This window comes from Chinchilla lanigera, unplaced genomic scaffold, assembly GCF_000276665.1.
Source record: "Chinchilla lanigera isolate Chin_1 unplaced genomic scaffold, ChiLan1.0 scaffold00002, whole genome shotgun sequence".
NCBI classification, from domain to species: domain Eukaryota; kingdom Metazoa; phylum Chordata; class Mammalia; order Rodentia; family Chinchillidae; genus Chinchilla; species Chinchilla lanigera.
The window spans coordinates 50,735,349-50,761,323 of NW_004955403.1; the positions used below are offsets into that span (position 1 = coordinate 50,735,349).

The 25,975-nt window shown below is 50.6% G+C and overlaps 1 protein-coding gene across 3 annotated transcripts; it reads left to right on the forward strand.

Moving 5' to 3' along the window:
- Nucleotides 1–218: 218 nt before the first annotated feature.
- Pnoc (prepronociceptin) lies at nt 219–20,544 on the forward strand. 3 transcript variants are annotated; one of them, XM_005373769.1, is made up of 4 exons: nt 219–482; nt 10,649–10,798; nt 16,961–17,354; nt 20,158–20,544. In XM_005373769.1, the coding sequence occupies exons 2-4, from the start codon at nt 10,673–10,675 to the stop codon at nt 20,241–20,243; spliced, it is 606 nt and encodes a 201-aa protein (XP_005373826.1). In that variant the 5' UTR covers nt 219–482; nt 10,649–10,672; the 3' UTR covers nt 20,244–20,544. The 3 variants fall into 3 exon arrangements, with proteins under 3 accessions (XP_005373826.1, XP_005373825.1, XP_005373827.1); XM_005373768.1 differs by lacking the exon at nt 219–482 and adding an exon at nt 582–741; XM_005373770.2 differs by lacking the exon at nt 219–482 and adding an exon at nt 582–741 and having other exon boundaries at nt 16,961–17,411; nt 20,158–20,240.
- The last annotated feature ends 5,431 nt before the right edge of the window (nt 20,545–25,975 follow it).

Below are 25,975 nucleotides of genomic sequence, written 5' to 3' on the forward strand. Positions count from 1 at the left end.
GTGCCAGCGGGCGGGCAGGCGGGCAGAGCACTAACAGTTACTGACAAGTCTCCTTGCTCCGCGCTGGGGTCCTGGGTTAGGGACCCATTTCACAGAGGTTCACCCAGAATCGCAGGCGCCACGGCTCGGGGAGGGCACCTGTGGACACGCACGCCAACGGGGCCCTCGGCAGGTGCAGCCTCCCCCGTCGGTGGCCTGGCCCTTGCCGCCTGTGACCCTGGGACAGGGCTCAGCTGAGCTCAGCCCTGGGCTTCCGGAGCCGGTGGGAGCCTGGCACGAGCGGCCCCTCCCTCCCGCCTGCTGCCTGCCCTCCCCTCCTCAGGCAAAAGGTTGCTCAAGGAGACTCCAGGATTTGGGGTCCGCCTGGTCACGTCGCCAGGAGTCCTTTGCGCTGAGCGCCTTGCCAGAGTTCCCCGGCAGAGCTCACAGAGCCTCGGGAAGCTGCGGAGGAAGCCTCGGGATCCTGGCTACACCGAGCCCAGGTGAAGCAGGCGGATGGGGAGGGTGGCAGTGTCACAGGTCTGGTGGCAGAGCCAGCAGGAGGGGGGCAGCCTGGCAGGGCTGGAGGTGCTGCCGTTTGGGGGCCGGAGGGGGTCAGCGTGTGCGTGTGTCATCGAGGTAGAGACTACAAAGGGAAGGGGAGGGCTGTGCGTGGGGGGAGGATATATATGCTGGTGTGGCTGCCACGGAGGGACCGAACCTCGCATCCCAGGCAGCCGGCGACGGACAGCCAGCGCCCAGGTAGGAGCCGCCTGCGACCCGCCGTGACTAACTGCCTGCCTGGGGAGAGTGGGGCAGCCCGGGCTGGCCTCCCCGCCCCTGTCCTTTGTCCAGCCCGCCTGCTGCTGGCCTGTCGTGAGATGATTTCTTCATTCATCTTATTTTCAGGGCTTGGATGGTGGGAAAGGGGGAGGGTCGAGGGGTTTTTGTTTTTTTTCAGTCTCAGAGAGAGATGCACAAGGAACAAGAAAAAGCTGAACTTGGATGAGGAAAAGTTTTGCTTCCCGGGCGGTGGCCCCTACTTGGTCGCTGCTCTCCGTGGAGAAGTGGTGGTCACGGGAGCCGGGTCAGGCCAGCAGCAGCAGGCACGGGGAGCGGGCTGTTTGGGGGCACCGCTGGGACCCCAGGGAGGGCTTTCTCTCTGCTTCTTGCCCTTCTCTGATGCATGCAGGCTGCTTCCCCACGTTTCAGTGAACTTGATGCCTTTCGGATTTGAGGTTTTCTTCTGGGGGGAGCCCTCTCCCTCTCCGCCCTCAGGAGACATTGCTACTCAGGCAGGACCGGTGGGTCCCGCTCCACCTGTATACGCCGCTGAATGCAGAGGGACGCGTGGGGTGCATTTCATAGAGAATTTCCGTGGGCCTGACCTTGGTCTCCCAGACCTTGATCGTTCGGGGGTTTCCTTTCTCTCCTGGCATCTCTTCCCCACTGGCCGTCTCTCCCATCTAACGGTCTCTGCCCGGGGCGTGTGGAATACTCCATTCTGAGTCGCAGCATCTTACTCTCGCCGCTGCCGCCCTGCCCTCCTCCTCCTCCTCTTTGTGCGTCTCTGCCCTGCCCGTCTCGCTCCCCCCTCCGCGCCTGTCGCTCCCCGCGCCCGCCTCCCCGTCTCGCTCCCAACGCCGGCAAGTTCTGGTGGAATTTCAAGTGAGGCGGGATGGCTCGGGAAGGGGACTATTTAAAGCGAGCCACTTCGGGCTTGAATACCCTGATCCCAGGCTGAAACATCTGTGTTTAGCTTCTCGAGCAGCCCGTAATTGCCCCAATTATAACCAATAACATTGTTCGGCAGACTAACAAAAGATGAGCTCCGCACGGCATTTGCCAGCAAGTCCAAACCGGAGTCCTCAACGCAGAAGGAAAAAAAAAAAAAAAAGTAACAGCCTGGCTTCTTCTCAAAACCTCCCAAAGCAAATACTGCTCTTTCTCTCTGCCTGTGGGTGGCTGCTGCACGCACCCTCCTTTCTGAAGCAAGCGCGGCGGGGAAATTTTCTACAAGCTCCCCCGAAGCCGCGATAGCTTTAACAGAAAGGATTCGTGTTCCTTGGGCTTGCTGCGTCTCCTGCAGCAAATGCCACCTGTCCAAAAGCCACCTTCCAGGAAGAGGAGCAGCTTTTGCCTTTCCCTGTGCTTACCGTGCAGCCCGTCCAGCGTACTGCATTGCAACCTGGGGTCGTTTTTTGGGGGTGACGATTTGTTCCTCCAGGGGCAGCATCCCCTGCTTTATTAGCTGAAGGCTGGGGGTACTTAGGGATTTAGACAGGCAGGAGGTTTTGCATTGCCAATGAAGGGAGTAATTGCAGGATTAGGCGCAAACGGGAGCTGTCACCAAGCTATTTCATCTTCAATCAATCAGGTATTTATCAGCCACACGCACCAGGGCTCCAGAGATTCAACAGAGGTGATAATAACAGCACTTGACGTCGGTGCAGTGATTTAGGCACTTTCACACCCATTATCCCAGCCACAGCCCCGTGATTATCTCCAAGTTACAGTTGAGACTGAAGCTGAGGGCTCGGTGATTTGTTCCGCACATGGCAGAGGCCGGACAGAGTGCTGCTGTCCTGACTCCCGCAAGTGCCCCCCTGTCAGTCGGGGGTGCTTAGAAACGCGTACCAGGACCCAACCCAGCACCTGTGAAACCATCAGGGGACAGCGCAGGGCTGCGTGTGACGAAGCTGCATGGCCCACAGAGCCAGGGCTGGGGGAGTTTGGGCAGGGGGCATTTCCTCCAGGATTCTGGCAAGGGGAGGCAGCTAGAATTTGGATGGGCCAGGGGCTTCGAAGAGGGAGGTGGCAGCAGAACCAAAACACAAAAGGAGGGCAAAGGAAGGAGCATCTCTTGAAACCCACTGGAGCGCCAGGCGGGGAGCTGAGCTTGTCTGCGCGCTTATTCACGCTGACACATGCACAGGACAGGAGAGTGCACTCGGGCACACTCAGATCGGTGGCTCTGGGTCCTCCTCTCCCCGGCTCTCCCGCTCCCCAAGCCCACAAAGGACCTGCGAGCTCTCGTGTGTCCTGGGTGTGGGGGGAGCTGCCACCAGGCACCTTAGGAGAGGAATGGGCCTTTCCCAGGAAACAGGGCGTCGTGGTGACAGTGGAGGCTTGTACGGGCTCGAAGTGCTGAGGACTCACCGGCAACCACGTGTGTTGAAATGCCTGTAGTTGCGCCGACTGGCTGATGTAAATGTTTCCTTCTAGCCACAAGCTAGCTGAGAGATTTGGGGCTCACTAACTGGGGGACAAGCGGATTTTCTGGGCATCTCCCTCAGCAGGCTGCCATCACTTTCATTCTCGACTTGCTGAGGTTCTGTGGCTTTTCAGAACCCAAACAGCTGCTTCAGCATTGCAGAAGCACGAGCTCGCAGCGCAGCTCCAAAGGGCCCAGCCCGGCCAGGGAGGCGCTCGGCTTGTCTCGCCAGCTGCCACCCAGGGTGGCTCAGAGCCAACCCCACTCCGCTCACACTGATCTGTGCTCTTCCGCCACCAGTACATCCCATTCATCCTCTCATTCACCCAGCCAGAAACGTGTGTGGAGTTCCTGATGGAGCCACACAGCGGCAGGGCCAGGGACACAGAGCCGGCAGAGCCCTTCGCCGGCTGCGTATTCACCGTCAGTGTCTCCACAACACGTAAAAGCCCAGGCCGGTGGTCCTGCAGGGGCAAGCCTGCCCAGCTACCTACCAGGACTTCTGGAAATCAAGACATTTATTTTGTTTTCTTACCTTTCCTAATTTGAACTTTAGTGGATTTTTTACAACGTATAATTATTAAATAAGCAAATGGGGAATGTGTACTAAAACTGATTGCTAAGCCAGGCATGGTGGCGTGTGCCTGTAATCCCAGCACTCTGGGAGGCTGAGGCAAGAGGGTCACAATTTCCTGCCTCAGAATGAAAAATAAAAATTAATTATTTAGTTCAAAATAGCTAATAGGAGTTTGCATGTTCCCACACAAAGGAACGATAACCGTTTGAGGTAATGGATATGCCAGTGCCCTCGATCTGTCAGGCATCACATACAGGTATGAAATGTCACACTGCACCCTATAAATATGTACAATTATGTCAATAAACATTGTTTTTAAAAAACAGACTGCTAGAGGTACAGAGTTAAGGCAGGTTGGAGATTATTGGTCTGCATCCACGGTTCTTTTGTCTATTTTCTAATCTTTTTGCAAAGAACACTGGGTGATTTTATAAAAGTGAATAAAGGTCTTTAAGTCTATTTCCATTACCCTGGTGATATTGGGGAGCATCTGCCGGGATGACAGTTGAGCAGCTCCCTCCCCACGGTGGCACCTGGAGACCCCTCCCAAAGCCCCACTGCATGAAGTCCTCTCCTCTCCCCCTTCCTTTGCCAGAGAGGGCAAATATCCCCCCGTTCATAGCACAAGGCACATTAACCATCTAATCCAACTGCCTTGACAAAAGGAGCGACTGATGCCTAGAGAAAGAAAAGGCCTTGCTAAGGTCCCACAGGTAACAACAGAACCCAACCTAGAACCCAGGGTCCGGGTCTCCATGCACCGCCTTCTGCTCATTTGCGGCATCTTGGGCCTGTGCAGGGTGGGCGGTGACCTTGTCCCCACCCGCTGTGTGCTAATCCCCTTTGCAAGTGGAATCTTAGAGCAGAACAGAGACTTTTGTGGGAGTAAATGCATCCATCAGAGGAGGAAAGGAATCTAAAGCAGCCTCCCTCAGTGGCGGCTGGCAAAGGCGCCACGCTCCACACAGGAGTCCTGTCTGCAGTGCGTCTGAGGACCGGGGCCGAGGACAAACACGCCTCCTCGGCTCGATGGCCAGCTGCTGGCCATGACAGTCCCTTCTTGGACCAGGGAGAGGGACAGCTGAGAGGCTGTGATCTGAGAGGCAGGCCAGGAGGCTGGGGCCACAGGAGGCCCTTAGCAATTCACCTGCATGGCCACAGACCATCAGGAGGAAAGCTGGGACCGGCGCTGGGGACTGGAAGGCTCTGCCCCTTCCTGTTCTGTGTCTTCCTCAAGGCTGTGTCTTCACCTGTAAAATGGAGGTGATCACAAAGGGTGGGGGCTCATGAAGCCACTGGCACCAGACCTGGTACAGTGTGCTCTCCTTGCAGTAGTCACGGGATTACCTTCAAATTTAGAATCCATCCCAAGGCTCCACCAGAACTTGTCACCCTTCCCAAAGCAGAAACAGTGTATGGAGTTTACAGTTGCCCAGAACTCACAATTTGAAGTCCCAATACCTGAGTTTAAGCCATGGCTCTGCTATTTATTAAGTGGATGATCTCAGGCAAGTTGCCTAATCTCCATGAGAGTGTGGGGTTGTTTTGTTTTTGGGGTTTTTTTTTTTTTGGGTTGTTTTGTTTTTGGGGTTTTTTTTTTTTTTGGTACCGGGACTCGAACTCAGGACCTTGCACTTGCCAGGCGTGCACTTGTGCCGCTGAGCTATATCCCAGGCCCTGAGGTTGTGTTTATCATGGGAAGGGAGGTAAAATTAACTCTAGGTTATAGGGGTGCATGTGCATATAAGCATCATTTGTAACCTGCAAAGGACAGTATTCCCTACATGTAGGTGACCAAAAGGGGGTATACATACTTCTAGGAGGAGGGAGGCCTCTTTTCCCTTCTCCATGAAAAGCACCGAAATTACAGGCTTCCTCCTAGGTCATAAAGCAAAACCCAACCAGAGTTTAGCTACAGCTGAAGGTGCATACGTAATCCTCAAACAGAAGAGCAACTAATTTTATTGCCCTGGGAAACAAGAGTGCACGCGAGTAGATTAAGGTTAAGTAAGAGTAGTATTTGATCTTGATAAACAGTGAGACACAATAAGGTTATGAGCTGTCATTACCTATATAAAAGATAATTGAACATTTCTTGATTCAATACAAAATGCCCTGGTTATACTGTTGCCACATTGAATGGTTAGCTGAGCTCAGCTCATAGGTGAAATACAAACTATGTGCAATTCAAACAGTCTCAGGCATATTATAGTGACTAATAGTCATTTGTTGGCTAATAAATAAATGGAAAAAAAACCTGTCATCATCACCATTTTGCAGCTGAGAACACTGAGACTCTCAGAGATGAAATAACCCACCTGCAGTCACACAGTTGCAAAGGATAAGGTTTAAACACAAATATAACACATGAATCAACAAATCGCTTGTTCTCATTTTAATGGCATCAGTGTGTGTACTGAGCTTCAAGCCTGCATGTGGATATAGTTAAGATTTCTTAAAAATTAAAAATGTCCTGAGGATGTGGCTCTGTGGTAGAGTACTTGTTTAGTGTGCAGGAGGCTCTGCGTTCAATCCCCAGTACCGGGGGGAAATGAGTTTTCCAAGTTTAAAATCTAATATGTCACAGCACACAATTGTACTAGGTGCTCTGAGGCGTACAGAATTACAAAATGCCCTCTTTACCATGGTACTTCTGTGTATTTTGAGTTTCTGCTTAGAGTAATCATCTCATCTAAGGATGGCCAGCCACCTGTGACATGAGCCTGCACGGTCATCCCACTCTGTGCGTTCTCTGAATCGCTGGGGAGAATGAGTAGCATCAAGTCTAGATGGGTTCTAAGTAATAGGTGGATCCACCTGCTAAAAGTGAGGTAAAAATAAAAGCTAATAGGAAACAGCGAAGGGCTGGGGACCTGGCAAGCGCAAGGTTATGAGTTCAATTCCCAGTACTGGACAAAAAACAAAACAAAACAAAAAGTGTCAACAAGGAAACAGTGAGATAGGTCTATCACAATTGAGAAGGGGACCAATACCGCCGGGCGTGGTGGCACATGCCTGAAATCCCAGCACTAGGGAGGCTGAGGCAGGAGCATCATTGGAAGTTCAAGACCAGACTGGGCTACAAAGTGAGGTCAAGACCAGCCTGCACTGCATAGCGAGACCCTGTCTCAAAAAGACCAAACCAAAAAAAAAAAAAAAGAGAGAGAGAGAAGGGGACCAAGAGATGGAGAGAGGAGAAAAGGAGGGGACAGGAAGGGGACATAAAAAGAATTAAAATGTGTTACATATGTGGACCGATCCCCCACAATGAATATAATCACTGTGTACAGCAAACATGTACTAATAAAGTTAAAATGTGAGGTTAAACTTAAGGAGAGATTGGGAACTCGACAAGAGGTGAGTCTCAGGCCACAGGGAGGGCCTGAGGAACACCCAGTAGATTTGATGTGGTGTCCCCAAAAATCCAAACAAAAGGACCTTACATTTTCCATGCAGCCCGCTACCCAACAGAGGGCACACTCATTGTCCCAGGACCTCCTCGCCTGGCTTCTCCTTGCCCCTAAGTCCCATTTACCCCGAGTTTGAGATAACAAATATCAGTCAAAGCACCGATCGCTTCCTGCGTGCGAAAGTTGCCTGGGTTAATAACACTCACGAGAAACCTCAGCAGGGAAGCATTTCATTAACATCCTTCACAACTTTTCAGCTCAGCTTCTGCACACATGGTGTGCTGCAAGCTCCCGTTAGGAAACAGAAGAACCAGCCAGATCCCTCCCCTCATCCCTTTCTCCTGTGACATTCAGCCACTGCCATCCAGTGGCCAGGAAGGGCATGACCATGCCATTGTGTGCAAACTACAAAAATGTCTCCTGACCAGAAAGATGAGAAGTGAAGGGAATAAGACATATAAAGGCAATTCTCAACTTAAACAAAGGAAGGGTTTAAGCAGTCCTCAGTTTATAACTGGCTTGTGTTCTAGAATATTTGTGTGTATATAATGGCTATGCAGCATGTGAGATATATTTTCAGTTGGGGAGAAAAGCTTCCCAAGCATGTCTATCAGTTCCTATTTCCCTGCACAGGCCAAACACCAAGCCTCATCCCAGCTGTGCCTAATGGCTGTTTGCAGCTAGTCTTCTACCAGACGTGCACTGGAGTCCCAGCTCAGGATGGCACACGCCCAAGGTTGCAGTAGAGGGTGCTGAGAGCTGGGAGAGAGGCAATGGTAGCATTGTGGCATGGACGCTGTGCGCTGGGCTTGCTTCCTTGTAGAAAGAGCTTGTTGTGCATTGGGTGCTGTTCTGACTGCTTACAAACCCAAGCCCAGTAATAGTTACCTGAGATGGGCACTAGGGTTCTCCCAGTTTTACAGGTGCGGAACTGCGAGGTTAAATAAAGCTAGCAAGTTGCAAGGCTGAGATCCAAATTCAGGAGTCATCCACTGAGCAGAGGAGAAAGCGCGGGTCACACAGCTCTGCAGCATTGGTCTGGGGCAGCTGTGTCACAAGTGTGGGACCTAAGGCTCACTTCTTCCCACTGTGATGTGTCATCCTGAGATGCCAGAGCAGCAGATAGGCCAAGCTCAGACCAGAAGCTGGCAGTGGCTTTCCAGAGGTGATATTTCCTAACGTGTGCATGAGGTGTGAGTTTGAGAAAAGTGTTCTGGGCAGAGGGAATCCTGAGCTATGCGGACACTCGGAGTCTGATGTGGCTGGGAACTGTATGTCCAGGGACTAGAAGTGACACCAGAGTGTGGGATAGGTGAAGCAGGAGATGGTGCTCAGCCAAGTCCTTGGAACCCCTCCTGGTGGCCTCCGATGCTCTAAAATTATTTTAAGTAGGAAGTGACATCATCAGATTTGGAGATGGCTTGGAGGGAAGCCAGATGATGAGACGGGCTAATTGGGAGGCTGTTACGATAACAAGGCAATAAATCTCAACCAAGACACTGGGGCTTGGGAAAATGATAAAGAAATTGCATTTGAGATACATTCATGGATGCAGATGTTGGTGTTCATTCTTCATTAGCCTGAGACATCCCATAGCTGAAGGGTGAAGGGCAATCCCTCGAGGAGGGTGGACAAGGCCTGTCCCGTCTGCACCCAGCCCCACTTGCAGCAGGTGCTGGCCTTGGGGAGTGGGATGGCCACATGAGAGACATCTGCCTGCTCACCAGCCCCCCACAGGTTATGATCGACTCCCTGGTGATTTGAAAGTGCTGCTTCCTGGGTCTCCCGGGTCGGGCCCTCTAGGGAAATTCTTACTCTTCTCAGCACCCATCTCAAAGGTCAACACATGCTCTCAGACGTTTACTGAGCACCCTCACAGACACTTCGTCGTGGCCTGAAACACTTTCACGGCACACAGGAAGAGCCAAGTCCTTTCCCTGTGTGGCCTTGGTGACCTCAGCGGTGGGCCCCCGCCCTTCTCCTGTGGACGGGCTCCGTCTTACACCCTGCTCACACCTACTCCTCTCAAGCTCTGCCACGTGTACAAGTCACCTCAGAATCTTGCTGAATACGCAGGGCCTGATTCCACGGCTTTGGGTTGGGGCCCTCGAGTCTACGTTTCTCCCAAGACCCCAGCAGCTCTACGGACTGCACTTGAATAGCACGACCCTGTGCATTTTCTCAGGGCAATAAGGCAATTACCTTTGGTTTTCTATGCTGAACTCTTTATAAGGGAGAAGTTACATACATTGAGATGTGCAGAATTTAAATGCACAATTGAATGGATTTGGAGAAATGCATGCCCCCCCATGACCTCAACTGAAAATATTTCTATTTCCAAGATGTTCCCTTGTTCCCTTGTTCCCTTGTCCATTTCATCTTCCCAGGGATGTAGTCTGAAGAAGTAGCTTTTTGATTCAAGAAGCTTGATCCAAAGAGAAATTTAAAGAGGGACAAAAGAAACTACACCCATCTTTCAGGCAAATCCTATGTACAAAATCTACTGGTCTACCTAATCATTGGTGCTACTGTCTTAGGATAGTTTTTTTCATTCATTTTTCTATAAATAATTCCACAGGCCAGGTCCTGTGCTTGACATGAGATGGCCAAATGTCCATCATGGCCCTGGACTCAGGAAACCAGCTCTCCTCAGTCTTTTTGGCTGCTATAACAAAACGCCCTAGACTGAGCATCTTATCGACAACAATGTATTGCCAACAGCTCTGGAGGCTGGAAAATCCACGATCAAGATGCCAGCAGATTCATTTCTTGGGAACCCATGCCCTGGTTTGCAGACAGCAGCTTCTTGCTGTGTCCTCACACGGTGGCTGGGGCTATCTAGGGCTCGGGAATCTCTTTGATAAGAGCATCCATCCCTCTTACCTAACCCCTGAGGCCCCACCTTCTGATGCCATCACAGAAGGCTTTAGAGTTCAACATGTGGACTTTGAAAAGACACAAGCTCTCAGACCGTAGCACAGATTTTGAGGATTGTGCATTCCTGGCTGGGCCGGGGCAGGCTGGGGAGCAGGCGAGGAAGCCCTTGCTCATTAGTAAATCTTGGAGTTACTTACCATCCTCTTGCACAGCACTTTGCAAAACCCCCTTCCAGGTCTCGTTTCATTTCCATAACAGAACTATGACAAGGCAGGTGCCACTGTCCTCTTTTATGGCAATGGAAATTGAGCACTGAAAAGGTTGACTTAGAGTCACACACTGGTCAGCTACACAGTGACCTCTGAGCTCTCAGAAAAGCAGCTCTCCAGCTGCTTCTGGAATGGTGGTGAAGCCAGCGGAATGCAGGAATCAAGGCGCCCTCCCAGGAACCTAGACCGAGTCTGTGCTCGAGCTTAGTCCTGGGGATGGGACCAGCCACTTGCACCCTGAGAATCCGCTCCCTTTCGGGAGGGACGGCCCGCATCCCCCAGATGGCTGGACTAATCCCCAGCATCCTCCTCTGTGTTTCAGAGCCTTGCTCCCTGTTCCTGCACCATGAAAATCCTGTTCTATGACCTCCTGCTCCTCAGCCTCCTCTCCAGCGTCTTCAGCAGTTGTCCCAGGGACTGCCTCACCTGCCGGGAGAAGCTCCGCCCAGCTCCGGACAGCTTCAACCTGGAGGTAGGTCCTCCTCCCGCCCGATCCCAACTGGACCCTGAGTGAAACTCCATCCTCTTCCATGGGTCTCCCGCCCTGGTCTCGTGGCCAAGAGGAAACAAATGTGGACTTCAACTGCACCTTCCAACCCAGAACCCTGGGATCTTTCCACCTCCCACCTTCTAGCAAAGACCTGCCCACCCCACCTTCTCATTCCCAGGATTAAAATAATGCTTCTTAGCCAGGGGTGGCAGTGCATACCCGGAATGCCAGCAATCTGGGAGGCTGAGGCAAGAGGATCGCCAAGACTGAGCCTAGTCTGGGCAACTTACCAACTTAGTGAGACGCTGTCTCAAAATAAAAAATAAAGAAGGGTGAGAGTATTGCTCAGTGCAAGGACCTTGGGTTCAATCTCCAGCACCACAAAAATCAATAAATACAAAAGTCATGAAACAAAAGCATTTTTAATCCCAGCAATCAAAGAAAGAATCTTATTCTTTCTCTTACTAGAGTATTCAGGATAATCTTCCCATGTTATTCCACATCCTTTGAAGTTCTTTCTCCCCATAAATATGGTATCATCTACTTTACCACTCCCCACCTGCTGAACACAAATGTTGCCCTCCACTTTTTTTTTGGCACCAGGTGTCGAACTCAGAACCTTGCACTTGCCAGGTAGGCGCTGGTGTCCCTGAGCTATATCCCCAGCCCTTACCCTCCATTTTTGACATTACAGTTAACCCTACAGTTACCCAAGATGCTGTCCTGTATTTTAAATTTCCACCTTGAGGTGCAAATCCAGTGTTAAATTTTTGTTCATTAAATAAACTGTCCTCTTACCTCCTTCACTTTCCACCTAGTTAGTTCTCTCCTATCAAATCTAGTTTCATTCCATTTTTTCCCGTTGAAGTCAATTAAACGTCTTCCAAGAGGCTACATGTCAAACCCCTCTGTTTTTCAAAACAACCAAGGCAGCCACCCTTCCCTGGAGACCAGAGAACCTGGTGTCCATGTCGGTTGAGCCACCGCGGTGTCTCAGGCTCCAGGTAGCAGTGAGCAACTCACAGCAACCGGATGCAATCAAGGTCCTCCTTCTGGACCCCTGCGCTTTTCTCCTCGATCCTGCCCTGCCCTCATGCCCTCCCTCAGGAAACCTGATCTCTGTCAGTTTCCTTGTTTGGTTCCCAGGGCTCTTCTCCCTCGCTAGCTACTCTTTTCCAGCCTCTTTTGGCTGCTATTCCTCTCTGTACCCCGTAAACATAAGAGAAACCCTACTTCTAGTCCAGTATAGTGGTGTAACCCTGTAATCCTAGCACTCAGGGAGGCTGAGGCAGGAGGACTACGAGTTTGAAACCAGCTTAGCCAAGACTCTGTCTCAAAACAAAAACTGAAAGGGCTGGGGACAGCTCAGGGCAAGGACTCTGGGTATAATCCCCCCAGTACCACAAAGAGAGAGAGTTGCCCTGTTTCATCTCCCCATCCCACCCCTTCTCCCTCTGAGACCCCACTCACACATCTCAGCCCTTGCCCCTCCATGCTGGTAACTCCCAAAGCTGCAGCTGACCTCCTCTCTCCTGGCCTCAGACCCACATTCCCACTCACTTTCCATAGCTCCCAGAAAATGCCGCCTCTCTCCTGCCCAGCCTTCTGGCCCATGCCTGACTCCAACTCACTCACACTGCAAAGTCCAGATTCACTTTCACCTGCAAAGACAGTGAGGTCAAACCTTTTAGAGCTTTTAATAACCAACAGTCGGCTTTGTCCCGTGTGCCATCGGCTCACCGCCACTTTCCTAGGTTGCTTTGCTGAGCATGATGACAGGGTCAGGGGGAAGTGGGGCTTTCATCCAGCTAAGGCAGAAGCTTCCAGGAGACCCACCAGAGACAGCAAGGCACAAGGGAGTGGCCAAGGTCAGGACCAGTCAAGCGGGGCTGGGGAGGTCCAGGGTAAGGCTGGGGGTCCCCACCGCAAGCCAACGGAGGCAGAGCTGTGGCAGAGTTCCCGGTGGGTCTGTTGATGGAGATCCCTGCCCCACGTGGAAGTGATTGAAGGTGTAGCCTGCATGCCCAACCCACCTATATCCCCAAGGCCCTTGACCCTGATAGCTAGTATATAAGATGTGACTGAAAAATACAGTGTATGTTCCCATTTGTAAAAAATGTATTACAGTAAAAGACATTGCCATTAATCCCCCTCAAACCTCCCACTTGCTTCAGATACATGTATCCCACCATTCTTACCCATTTGTGAAGCAGTTCTGGAAGCCCTCCCTCGTGAATGTCTTCAATTGTGCTCATGTGGGTGCGTCGGCGTCCTGAATTAATTCAAAATGTTTACACCGAGCGTGGTGGCGCACACCTTTAATCCCAGCACTCGGGGAGGCTGAGGCAGGGGGATCACTGTGAGTTCAAGGCCAAGCTGTGCTACATAAGTGAGTTCAAGGCCAGCCTGAACTGCATAGTGAGACCCTGTCTCAAAAAAGACAAGAAAAAAATTTTTGTAATCCTTCATAGCCATTTTGACTGTCGGGAAAAGACAGAAGTCACACCTACCAGATTCAGTCAATAAGATGGATAAGGACACAGCACATGTAACACCTTTGCAAACCTGTCTTTCGGTTGGATGGCCTCGGCGGCGGCATTCACCATACTTTTTTATCATACCTCGTAAAGACCCCAAACAGGACTTGCAAAACTGCTTCAGAAAGTGGCAAGGACAATAGAATAAGTGTATCTTAAGTGAGGGGGATTCGTGGCAATGTGCCTTTTACTGTAAAAATTTTTTAAATTAAACATTCACCACGCATTCAATGATCCTCACACGCAGAAAGAAATGTAACGCCACCAGGGTTCTTTACAAAATGACCTTCAAAAATAATTCAACCTTCTCCAGGCCCGATGAGAGAATGAACTAAAATTCTTCCTGGATGATGTTCATGAGCTGTGTTTGGCTCCAAAATCCAACTCAGCGTGCATGTCCTGGCTGTTCTTGGCATCCGTGGGTCTATCGCTCCATATGGTGTGCGCATCTTGGCTGACCAATCTAAGTACTCAGCACAGGGCACAGTGGACATAAACACGCTCCATGAACGTGTGTGTGGATTTGGTAAGGTTCTAGATTGTCCATCTCCTACCGACACACGTGCTGCAGCCGGGGAAGGGTTTTTACACGTGCATCTTGCAGAAGCAGTAAAGAGCTTGGAGCATGTTTCCATCTCCCCAGTGTATCTCAGATTTGGGGGGTCAAGACAACACGCATAGCTTTACTTCTTCGAAACAAGTCAGCAAACAGACCTGTAAAGGCTGCCACGACCAAGCTGCCTCTTTGTTTTGATTTCAATTTTGTATTCACATTTAACTTTTTTTTTTAAGTTTATTGAAATGCTAAGAATGTAAGCAATGGCATCGCTCTTCTAAATCCAGCCACCTTTGGGTTCGTCCACTCTGTGAAGGATGGAGGACACGTGTCTTCCCACCAGATAACATAACCCTGAGCCACTTCGGGATCCTCTGGACCCTGGGCTTCATCGAGAAGTTTTCTACTGATGCTCGTGGTAGAGGGTTGGCTTTTTGTTAGGCTATAATTGTGGTTGGTAAATGGCTCACACACCCAAACCCACTGCAATGTCCTGGTCTTTCACCTGATTGTGATTGATTCTTTCTCTGTCCATTCAAGTAGGAAAAAACCAGATTCACTGAGTTGTTTTAGTGACAAAGAATAAGGCAGCTAAGCTCCAAGGAACAGTCTGGGGAAACACACTTAAAACTTATTAAAACTCCATTGCATAAGAAATTACTTTCCTCCTTCATTAAAGGAAACTTTTTTTTTCTTTTTTTGAGACAGGGTCTCGCTATGCAGTTTAGGTTGGCCTTGAACTCACTTTGTAGCCCAGGCTGGTCTCGAACTCACAACAATCCTCCTGCCTCAGCCTCCCGAGTGCTGGGATTACAGGCCTGCACCACCATGCCCGGCAAAGGGAAACTCTTGCCGTAGAAGCATTTCGTATGGTTTTCCTCTGTGCAGCGCCTCTTGGCGCCCCCTAGTGCCAGTCCTCGAATGTTCTGTCTGCCCCTTTTGGAGCAAAAATAGCTTCCTAAGGTTCCTAGGCCGCAAGTGCTTTGACCCTTTCATAGCAGGAACTAGACTATCTCAGTGACTTTCTTCTTTTCTCTCCAAAGGGATCATGTGCCTGTTCCTCACTTTGTATCCTAATCTTTTCTTTTCTTTCTGATGATCAAACCCATTGTCTAGCACATGCTGGGCAAGCCCTCTGCCACCCAGTCGCACCCCATCCCCTGCTCTTCGATCCAGACATCCAAATGGCCCTTTGCTCAGCCTCCTCGCAAGCTCCACTTCCCAGATCAATTCGGCACCAGTCTGGGACTCCAGATGCTCACGCTAACGCGGGCTTAATATAGCAAAGTCATCAGCACGGGCTGCGGAAATGCGTCCAGCTCTCTTAATAGGCCATTAACACATCTCTGCGAAGAGGCTGGTGAGGCCCCCAGACCAGAGCTAGGCATTAAGCTCAGATGCCCATCTGGTGCTACAAATGCTGTTGTGACTTTGGGTTCCTCATACGTGCCTCCAACGTTCTCCTAAATCATGAGTCAAGATGATTTGCTTTGTAGCTAACATTTATCTAACAGTGTGTCAAGTCTGGGTACCGACTGTGGTGTCTGGTTGATCATAAAATCTCATGTTCTTGGACTGACACAAAATCTAATTACCATCTGTCTGACCTTAGAAACCTAAGGGTTTGCAGGAGACCTAGTATCCTCTAGACTTAACTCTTCCACCCATGTGTGTAAACCAAAGGAACAGAACAGTTCAACAATCACCTGGGGCTCATATGACAATTGGACCCAAATATGCCCAATGGGCCATTCCTGCTCCAAAATCCCGCACGTCTGTGGGATCTCGGAGGTATCCACACCTCCCTGCATTCCCATTGACACTATACACCAGAGTTTCTCAGATTTGCCACTCTAGACATTTAGGACTGGACAATTCTTTGTTGCCAGGAACTCTTCTGTGTGCTGTAGGAGTTTTCTTAGCATCCCTGGTGTCTAGGTGGCATTAGCAGACAAATACACATTATGACAACCAAAATGTCTCCACGTACTACAATGTCCATTGTTTAATAGGACGTAATGGACTGTCTACTATTTACTAGAAGAAAAAGACTCCTACAAGGACTCATACACAAGATGCGATCCCTACCTCTTAAATTTTACCATAGAAGCTATGGCAAGCATGAAAATTTCCACAAGAGCAATACAAAGTTTAGTGAAACACAGATACGAGAGGAACTAAAAGAAGCTATCATGAGGGGCAGCCCTGGGGTATGATTGGGTCCCAAAGGGTGGGTGGAAGAAGCAGAGTGACAGAGTTCCCCCATCAGAGAGGGCGGAGAGTGATGAGGCATGGAGGTCTTCAAGGCATGAGGAGAAACCCTCTCTGGCTGAGGGGGTGGGGGTGGGGGACAGGAAATGAAAATAAGACACAAAAGGTGGGTTGGCCAGGTATCTGCATGGTCTGCTTGCAAGTTGAGAGCTACTTTATGGAAAAGACAAGTATCAGGCAGTTTTGAGCAACGTGATGGTGTGGTCAGAGTCACTCCTCAGGAAGAGTACATCCGGGGGCCTAAAGTGGATTTAGGTGGCAAAGATAAAGATGGAGGAATCAGCTCAGGAGGCACTGTCCCCTAAGAGGTGCTTGAGCAATGGCTGATGAGATAGAAAGAGAGGTGGACCTGTGTGCTGAGGGGGTGGGGGGGGTGGGAAGGGGGTAAAGAGATGCCCAGGCTTTGAACCTCAGTCCACCAGGAAATGGTACCAGTAGAGAGAGACAGAGAGGCCAAGCAAAGGCAAGCTGGGGGTGGGGACAGGAGAGCTTGGAATGGCTTCATTCTGTGTGAGTCTGGGGTATGTCAACCTCATCTCTGAGCTCTGGTTTCCTTCTTGGTGAAACGATGGAGCTGAGCCAGAGGGTTCTGTTTCTTTACAACTCCGCAATTCTATGAGCCTGTAAAACTGCTGCCCAGCGTTTGAGAAATAACACTTCCGGCACAGATATAGGCGATACGAGGTAGCTGCTCCCCACCTTGGACTTGGAGGGTCCCTGTTCTTTTCCACTCCTGGGATTCATGTTCCTTTTCCCTTCCTCCTGCTTGTGTCTCTGCAGCTGTGCATCCTCCAGTGTGAGGAGAAGGTGTTCCCCAACCCTCTCTGGACTCTGTGCACCAAGGTGGTGGTCAGGGGCTCCTGGCAGCCCGGTCCTGCTGATCCTGAACACGTGGTGGCCACTCTTTACCAGCCAAGAGCCTCAGAGATGCAGCATCTGAAGCGAATGCCCCGCGTCCAGAGCCCGTTCCAGGCACAGGAAGAGACAGAGCCAGGCGCGGAGGAGGCTGGCGAGGTGGAGCAGAAACAGCTGCAGAAGAGGTTTGGAGGCTTCACAGGGGCCCGGAAGTCGGCCCGGAAGTTGGCCAACCAGAAGCGGTTCAGTGAGTTTATGAGGCACTACCTGGTCCTGAGCATGCAGTCGAGCCAGCGCCGGCGCACCCTGCACCAGAATGGTAATGTGTAGCCGGAAGGGGCGCCCCTCCCAGCTGCATCGCCACTGCAACCCATGAGTGAGTCGGGGACAAAGAGAGACCTCCCACACACAGCCACCTTAGCCATTTCCCAGGCCCAAACACACAGATACACACACGCGCACACACAACAGACACACTCATACACGCACACCCCAAGGACTCCAGCTCCTAGGAGGCCTAGGAGGGACAGTCCCGTCCCTGTCGCCTGCCCACCCTCTCTCTAGGGAGCCAGGATTTTCCTATCCTTGATCCTTAAGCCTGACCACTCCCATGTAAAGATTGGTTACCATGGGGATAATAGTAGTATGTTAAGATAACTAATTCCTCCATAGCTCTCTGGGAGCTTAGTTACTATGGGGACAGTTAAGTGGACCAATTCTCTTATCTGGTTGCCATAGCAACCATTCAGCTCACCTTTCCTCGGAGACTATCTCTGAAAACCAGTGGCTGGACCTAGTCTTTGCCATTTGCAAAGAAGCTGATTACTGCCTTCCTTACTCCCTCCCTCTCCTCTATATCCCACGGGGACTCACCTCCCTGGAAATCATTAAACTTTCCCATTTCCCCCAACCAAGGAGCTCTTGTTAGAGCCCGGAGTTACATTATTTTCTTTCTTCCACAAGCTCCGTGTCCACCTAGGTCATTGCCCGAGAAAAACTGATTCCTTGTGGTTAATGGCGTCGTCGTGGAACAGGACTTTGAAAATTTGGCCCAACTCGCAGCTCTTAGAATATGGACTAAAAGATGCATCTTCTTTCCTCACTTTTTGCTTTCTCGCAGAGTGCCACATTTTGTTTTCCTTTGTTTTGTTTGCCTTTGTTTTTCTCTCCTTTCTTCTGTCTTTTTCTTTGCTCGTCTCCTGCTCCCCAAGGCATGCTCATCCAAGTACACAGGACACGTGTCATATACCTTAAGCAAAGCCTCCTTCATCCCACCATTCAGTCTCAACTCTCCCCAGCCCATCGGAGAATCCATAACTTTGCTTTTCTCTGGTACCGGGAACCAAACTCACGACCTTGCGCTTGCCAGGCAGGCGCTTTTGCCGCTGAGCTAAATCCCCAGCCCCGAATCCATAACTTTGCGTGGCACTGGAAAGCACCACAGTGGAATTTTCTGAAAATTTAAGAAAAATCCCGGCCAGCCGGTCTATGTACCTTAATCTGTATACGGGAATATGATCATGTGCCGAGTCCCACACTCCTCCTGACACTGTCTAGAAACTTGGTCCAGTGCAAAGAACTAGTCATTTCAACAAGATCATCCCCAAACATGGCCCACGCAGGGCTATTCCCTGAGTCAGAGGAATAAGAAAAATGTCTGTGCATGCTCTCTCCTTCATCTCTTCCTGAATCAAAGGTAGCCATAGCATGACTCATCTTCCTTCAGGGTTTATCCATCTGTAAATTGGTCTTTGGGGCCATGCTCCCTGGGGAGACAACCCGCAGAGCTCTTTGCAGGTAGGCTGCTTGTTTGCACTAAGCCTGTCGCCAAACACTGGCACAAGTATCAAACTGCGGGGAGCAGGCTCCCATGTTTATTTTAGCAGAATGACTAACTTCCCAAGTCCTGCGTGAACCCGAACTGTGTATGAAGTCATTCTATTTCTTTCCAAACCTCATCTGCACAGGACCTAATAAATCTTGCAGAAGTGGCATAGATTGAATTCTTTTATACCTTAAAGACGTTCTTCTCTGAAGTGGCTCTTAAGAGACACCAAAGCCCATGTCTAATTCTGAGCCACAACAATTTCACTTACCTAAAAGCAGTTTAAAATCAGTCCCATTAGCAGGAATCAATTTACTTGGAGAAAAAAAAGAAGCCGTGTGAGCTCCTATTCAGGCAGTTGTGTTTTCTGATTTTCTGTTATCCTTCCAACTGAGAGGTACTGAAATGTGGCCGGTTACCAGGTTCCAGCCGCTGCGTTGCTCAAGATGCAAAGCTCTTGGTGGTCACACTGGAACATTAACCAGCTCATTTGGGCATTATTGATGATGGCTCTCCTTTCTCCTTGAGCGGGCGTCTCTCTGGTCCTCTTTCCCGCACATGCATAGCTGCTGAGTTACAGTATGGACGTGTATAAATGAGCCTGTAATAGGCAACTGAAGCCTTGTGTTTAGTCACATACACAAAAGCCCGACCTGCCTGCTGCATGATAGATTCCTTCTGCTTCCTTTTACCAAAGCTGCTCTTGACTCCTAAGACATTCAGTGCCAATCTATACTGAGGAGGCTGCCACCCAGGAAGCGCAATGCATCATAGGAAGGCAAGGTATTGAGGGGCAGGTCCTGCTCTGCACAGAACTGTAAAAGAACACAGCCGGTCTTGGTGACTACCTCCCTTCCCCTGACCCTATACTGTCATCCCCTCTTCTGCTGCCTCAGGCCTTGATCCTTCTAGACTAAGTGGAAAATTAGCAGAGTCACCCATGACCAGGTGTGAGTGACCTGAGGCTTAAAGAGCACTTGTACTCTAAGAAAACCATAAAAGAGGACACAATTTAGCACAGATTCTGAACATCAGGGAAGAGAGACGTGCTTCCAGGTAGGGAAACTACAACTTTCAAGTCACAGCCCACTGACCTTACCTTTATCCTCTTACTCCTGCCACACAAGCAGAACAGGTGTGCAGAAGGGGGTTAAGGAACCCCTCTAGCCGCCTAGGAGCATCTTTCTTGGGTTGCTGGTTTTTCCCAGCCTCCTGATGGCTCCAGTCACTTGGGAGGAAAGAATGCGAGGGTCGGAAAAACCATCAGACTTGCATTTAATCGTTTCTGTCTCCCCAGGCATCCTGAGGATCCCCAAAACAGCATGTGTCCAGCCCCAGACCTGCCGGCTGGGAATCAGGATTCCTTCCTCCCCCAGGCACTGAGCCTGCAGGCCCTGCGGGCACGGCCTCTGGCGCCTCCCACCCAGTTGTCTCCCCTCTCCTGGCATGATTCCCCACAACCCTGTTGCTACATCAGAGTGTATTTTTGTAATTCCTCCAGCTAACATTTTAATGCCCCCATCTTTCCTTCTCACCCACCTCTTCTCTCTTCTGGGGCCGGGTGAAAGGAAAATGAAATCAAGCCTGGGGTTTCAACTTGTCACTGCCATAACTTGTTTGTAAAAGAGCTGTTTTTTTTGACTGATTGTTTGAAACAACTATTTCCCCATTAAACTTCTACTGAGCAAATGGTTAATAAACTGGTTTGCTGTTTCTAAGTGGCGTGATCAAGAGGCATAGACTGCAAACAGGGTGGGAGCTGTCCCTCCTGGGGGGTACAGGCAGAAATCTCTGTGTGCTGGGAGGAGGTGGGGCAAACTGTGTGAGCATCAGGAGCTCAAGGGTGTCATGCACCTCCAGCTGGGAGTTGCTTTACTCGCTGGGTGACGGCTTGGGGAGAGGGCAAAGGTGAAGTAAGTGGGTCCGGACTCTGTGTATCCAAATCCCAAGGTGGCAGGCTGTTGGGCCCACCTCCAGGCTCTGATAAGGTGGAAATTTGCCTGTTAGGAAGTCCCTGGTAATGCAAATCCAGTGCTTGGAGTCCCGACAAACCAGCCCGTGCTAGTTTTTATCTCCACTAATTTTAAGGTGTGTGGCTGTCAGAAACCAGCCAGGAAACACACAGGGAACCTAGACAGAGTCACTGAGGGGTTAAACATCTATAAAAGCAGATAAGGGGAGGGTTTCAGCACTCCTGTGGATACTAAAATCCAACAGTGCTCAAATCCCTCCTATAAAATGTGTATTTGCATATAACCTCCACACAAGCTCCTGTACACTTTACATCATCTCTGCTTACAATGCCCAACACCACAGAAGTGCTCTGTGCATAGCTGTTAGGTGTGCTGTTCAGGGAACAAAGACAAGAGGGAAAGTCTGTTCTTGGTCAGTTCAGATGCCGTTTTAAAAAATATTTTCACACTGCAGCTGACTGAATTTATAGATGCAGAACCCACAAATACAGACAGCCAACTGTACCCCTGACAGGAGTAAGCATATTCAGCTTTCAGTTCTATCACTGGGAAGTCTGAGATGACAGGGCTGCAGTGTTCTTGCTGTGTCCTCCCGCAGAACAAGCATGACTAAGGGTGGAAGCCACTCATCCTTTTACCGGAGGCCCTCACTGTGTATAACTAAGCCACGCCCACCATGACGGCCTGTGTGAGGCAGAGCCCCCAGGGTCTCAGCACCTCTAAGGACCCCACCTCCTGGGACCCCTGCATTAGCCATTAAATGGCCAACCTCGACAAAGAGTTTGCAGAGCAGCAAGGGATGGTGGGAACTCTGTAATGGAGCTGGGGAGCCCTGGTAGGAACAAGGAAGTTGTTCCCAGTTCTTACGGGTTCTTATGAACCCATAAGAACTGCAGCTATTCACAAACCCTGGAAGCTGAGGGGCTCAGTATCCTGACTTGCAAGCTCCAATGTGGTATCTCCTGGTGGCCAGACCTCACCAGGAGCTGAGAAGATAGGAGTCCATAAATACATCCAGGAGGGTAAGTCTGGGTAGCACCCCACCCCAGCTGCAAGTGGGAAATGCCAGCTGACTTGGGAGCTTCGGCAAAGGGTAGGAGAGCAGGCTGGTCCTAGTTGGGACTGCCTTGGGGGAGTAGGGTGAGGAAAGGACAGAGAGAAGTGGGGAAGACACGGGCTTCCCAACCTGTGCCATGACCAGCTTGCTGCATCTTCTCAGCCAACCCCCTTCCTCTCCAGCAATGGCGGGGTCCCCAGAGCCCACTCCTCCCAAAGCCACCTCTAGTCCCAAAAGCGACTCACAGAAGCTCTCAGGTGCCTTCCTCCAGCTCCTGCATCTCCTGCGCAGACTTCTGGCTTCATGTGAACAAGATCCATCAGCCCCTGACCCATAACCCACACCCACTACCTGAAATTCTGCCAAGGACAACACATCCCCTCATCTTATTTTATACAGACCAAACATTTAAACTTGCATCCACAACTTCTTCCAGCCTGGTTTCTTCACATGGTCTTGGAATCTACAGGTGCTACACTGTTTTTCTTCAAGTTTGGCAACTGAAGTTGTAGACACCAGCCCCTGGACGGGATGCTACTTCCTGCTCGGTACACCGAGGCCCGCTCTGCTAGGTGTGTGAGCACCACAGTGCCTGGGACCAGGTTCAGGACCCAGTTCTCTACGTAGAGGGCCCTGGCCTAGAGATGTACAGGTGTCCTCAAAGGCTCATATGCTGGAGGCGTGGACCTCAGAGTGGAGGTGGTGCCTAGCGGAGGTCCTTAGGTCACTGGAGGTGTGCCCTAAGGAGGGAGAGAAGGACCCGGCCTCTCTGGCTTCTTGTCATTTCATATGATCTCTCCCTCCCAGCACAGCCATCTGCCATGTGGCGTCACAGCCAAGAGGCCCTGGCTATGCTGTGCTGTTTGGACATTTAGTCTCCAAAACTCTGAGCTAAATATGCACCTTTTTTCTTTATAAAGCTAGCCTGCCTCAGGTATTTTGTTATAAAACAAAAATCTGACTAATGCATACTGTGACTTCTTTTCACCTATGTCCCCAGCCTGCTCCCTCAAAAGACTCAGCAATACAGTCAAGGAGATGCTGCCCTTTGTCACCAGAAACAACAGAAAACAGTTACTGTCTAGGTCACAATCCTGGTGCTGTTTTTTCCCAGCTGGTGACCCTGGGCAAGTTATTCAACCTCTGTGCCTCACTCTCCTTATCTGTAAAATGGGAACAGTAATGATTCCCTTCGAGAGTCACTGCGTAGGTAATCCAAGTAAGCAAGCACCTGGCTTAGTCCCTAGCCAATGTCATCCTCTGTTACTAGAATCAAATGAATGTGTACACCTCGTCTACAGCACGATGTGTGACCATCTGCTTAGCACCAAGAACAATCAGCATTTTATTCATTGCAAAAACGGGAGAGATAAGAGATCCACACTTTAAGTCAGACAATGTACCATTTTATTCCTTATAAAATATATTTCATATTGTTGGTGTAAAAACATTACATTTCACATTTTTAAAAAAATCTTTAACAGTAAAAATAATACTTGGAAGATGGCTGAAGGGAAAGAAAAGAAGCCAATAAGACAAATTCACAGATGGGATTTAGCTCCCTCCTTTTTTTTTTTTTCTCTTTTTTTTTTTTTTTTTTTTTTTTTTTTTTTTTTTTTTTCTTTTTTTTTGCCCCTGCTAAGGTCAGAACTTGGATGACCAGAAAGTAACGGGACAGATTTTTCTTCCAACAAATTAGAATTTCCACACTCAAATTAATATTGTCCTCCAAGATATCGTGCTGTGATGACGTGGCATGGCTCGAGACACTGTCAGAAGTCCCCGAACTGCTTTCAGAGCCTGCTTAAAATTCACATTATGAAGTCCAAGCTAAGTAACCTGCGTCCTTTTGCTCTGCACCTGAGACTTCCCCTGACCCCAGACACGATTCTGTTCCGCATGCTGCCGACTTCCCTCCCCAGCGCAGCCTCCACTCTGACGGCAGTCCCACGAAACACACAGCCACGCCTGGATCAGCGGTTTCCCGAGATAACCGCCTTGCAGATGGGTCCTGCCGCACCCGTGGCACTGTCCTCCTGTCAAATCCAGTGCCTGGGAGGGGCAGGGGGCTGGGCACAGGGAGACACTGCGCATGATCACTGAGCCAGCGCACAAGCTACCCCAGCTCCAGGAAGGAACCACGAAGCCACATCAAGGACAGACCCGTGTCAGGGGCCCACACAGCAGCCACAAGACAGAGGAGGCCTCCACCACTGAGAAGGGGGACAGAACAACGCAGAAAGGAAAAACCACGCAGAAGCAAATGACAGACACAAAACCCCCTCCGCTGTGAAAGCGTCCCATCTATTCCTTCTTTCTCTCTTCCTTTTCTGTCCTGCGTACCAAGGGCAGGAGGAGTCTGCCTCTCGTGGAGAAAAATCCTTGCATCAGCTACACGCGCACAGTCCAAGCAACTGGGGCTAGGAAAGGACTTCCGGGTCAGGGTCCCAGTGTCACGGTGCAGCAGATCCAGAAATGGGCAGCGTGGGAAGTGGGCAAAAGGGAGGCGCCATGCATGGCCTGTTTAGAAGAGGAGCCCTGCGCCACCTCTCGCTGGCCTGGTTTCGGGATTCACCAAGAAACAAACATCTGTATCCATTTTTCCCAAGTTATAGAAATATATCCCCACCAAATATGCTCGTACACAAGCGCATCTATCCCTCCTGTTGCCAGCCAGGCCCCTACACCCTTCACAACACCGTATCGCTATGCTGAGGGGTGCGGGTTTTCCAACACATGCATTATTTCCCATTGACATCACCTTTGGTGATATCACCCTTGGCGGCCAGGTGTTCTGACCTGGGACCAAGACAACAGTCTGGATAACAGTCAAAGGGGGACACTACTGCTCAGTCCCAGAGACGGTGACACGCGGGACACAGGGAGTCCGGGGTAGTCATATTCGGGCCCTGAGGCATGCCCAGCCACATCTGCACCCCGCCACTCGGTCCTTCGTCATCCCTGGCTGATAAGCACTGAACTCCCTGGCTCTCCCTCCTTGGCAAGACAGCTTTGTGTAGTGACCCCAACACCACCCGTCCCCCTGAGGACCTGTTCTCCACACCACCAAAGGCCAAAACCCCAGCAGCTGCTATTCAATCCCACGCCCAGCCTCCCTTAAGGTCCTCAGCCTCAGCCTCAGGCCCAAAGGGCTCTACCTTCCCCGCCCTGCCCTCTGCAGAGGAAGGAAATGGGGAAATCCCTGGGCCACCCACGTGAAAGGTCTCAGAACCCATCAGGCTAAAGGACAAAGTGTGGTGGCCCTTCCTCCTCCCACAGAGGGAAGAGACCCCGGGACGGGTCACTCCAGGAAGAACAGCATCTCCTCCGACACCGAAGCCCGCTCGCTCCTCCTCTGGGAGACGAGGACGCTCAAGGTAGTGCTGAACGGACACATTTCCAAAAGCAAATTCTTACTAGCCTTTTGGCTCAGCTACCTGGTGGCAATCTTCACAAATCCCTCAGTCTGGGCCTTGAGAAGAAGCCATAGAACAGGCAGCTGTCGCCACACGAAGGTTTTCTTTTTCCTTCCAGAAGCTGCTCAGACGGGGCAGCTTCCGGAAGCAGGGCCTCTCAGTGGCAAGCAAGGCACCGGCGGTGCCCACCCACCCGCAGTCCTCTCTCTGGGTTGTCCATACTGGCGAGAAGCTGCCTTTTTTTTTTTTTTTTAAAGGAAATTCATCTTGCTCACAGTCCTTTCTGGAAGAGTTGAGAAAGCAAAGGATTCGCCAGCTCAGCAGGGAACAGGGCTCATGTGGGACGCTGCCCCCTCTCTGAGACAAACTCGTCCCTCCAGCCAGGGGAAGTGGGACAGGGACATGGGAGAGTGACGGGGAGGAATTCTTTGGTCTCTGGTTCGCTGCAGAATACCCTTGGTCAGTTTTGGCTCTCTCCTATTTTACGGGGAAAAAAATTTCATTTTTTTTTAAAAAATAAAATGTTCCCCCGAGGGGGAAGAATTATTTTAAGGGTTACACCTCTGCCAAATGGGCTGGTACTCCACACTTCCGCCCGCATCTGCCCGGTTCCGCTGCAGCAGGTCGCCCACGAGCCTCGCTGACCCGGCTACCGGGCAGCAGGCGGCC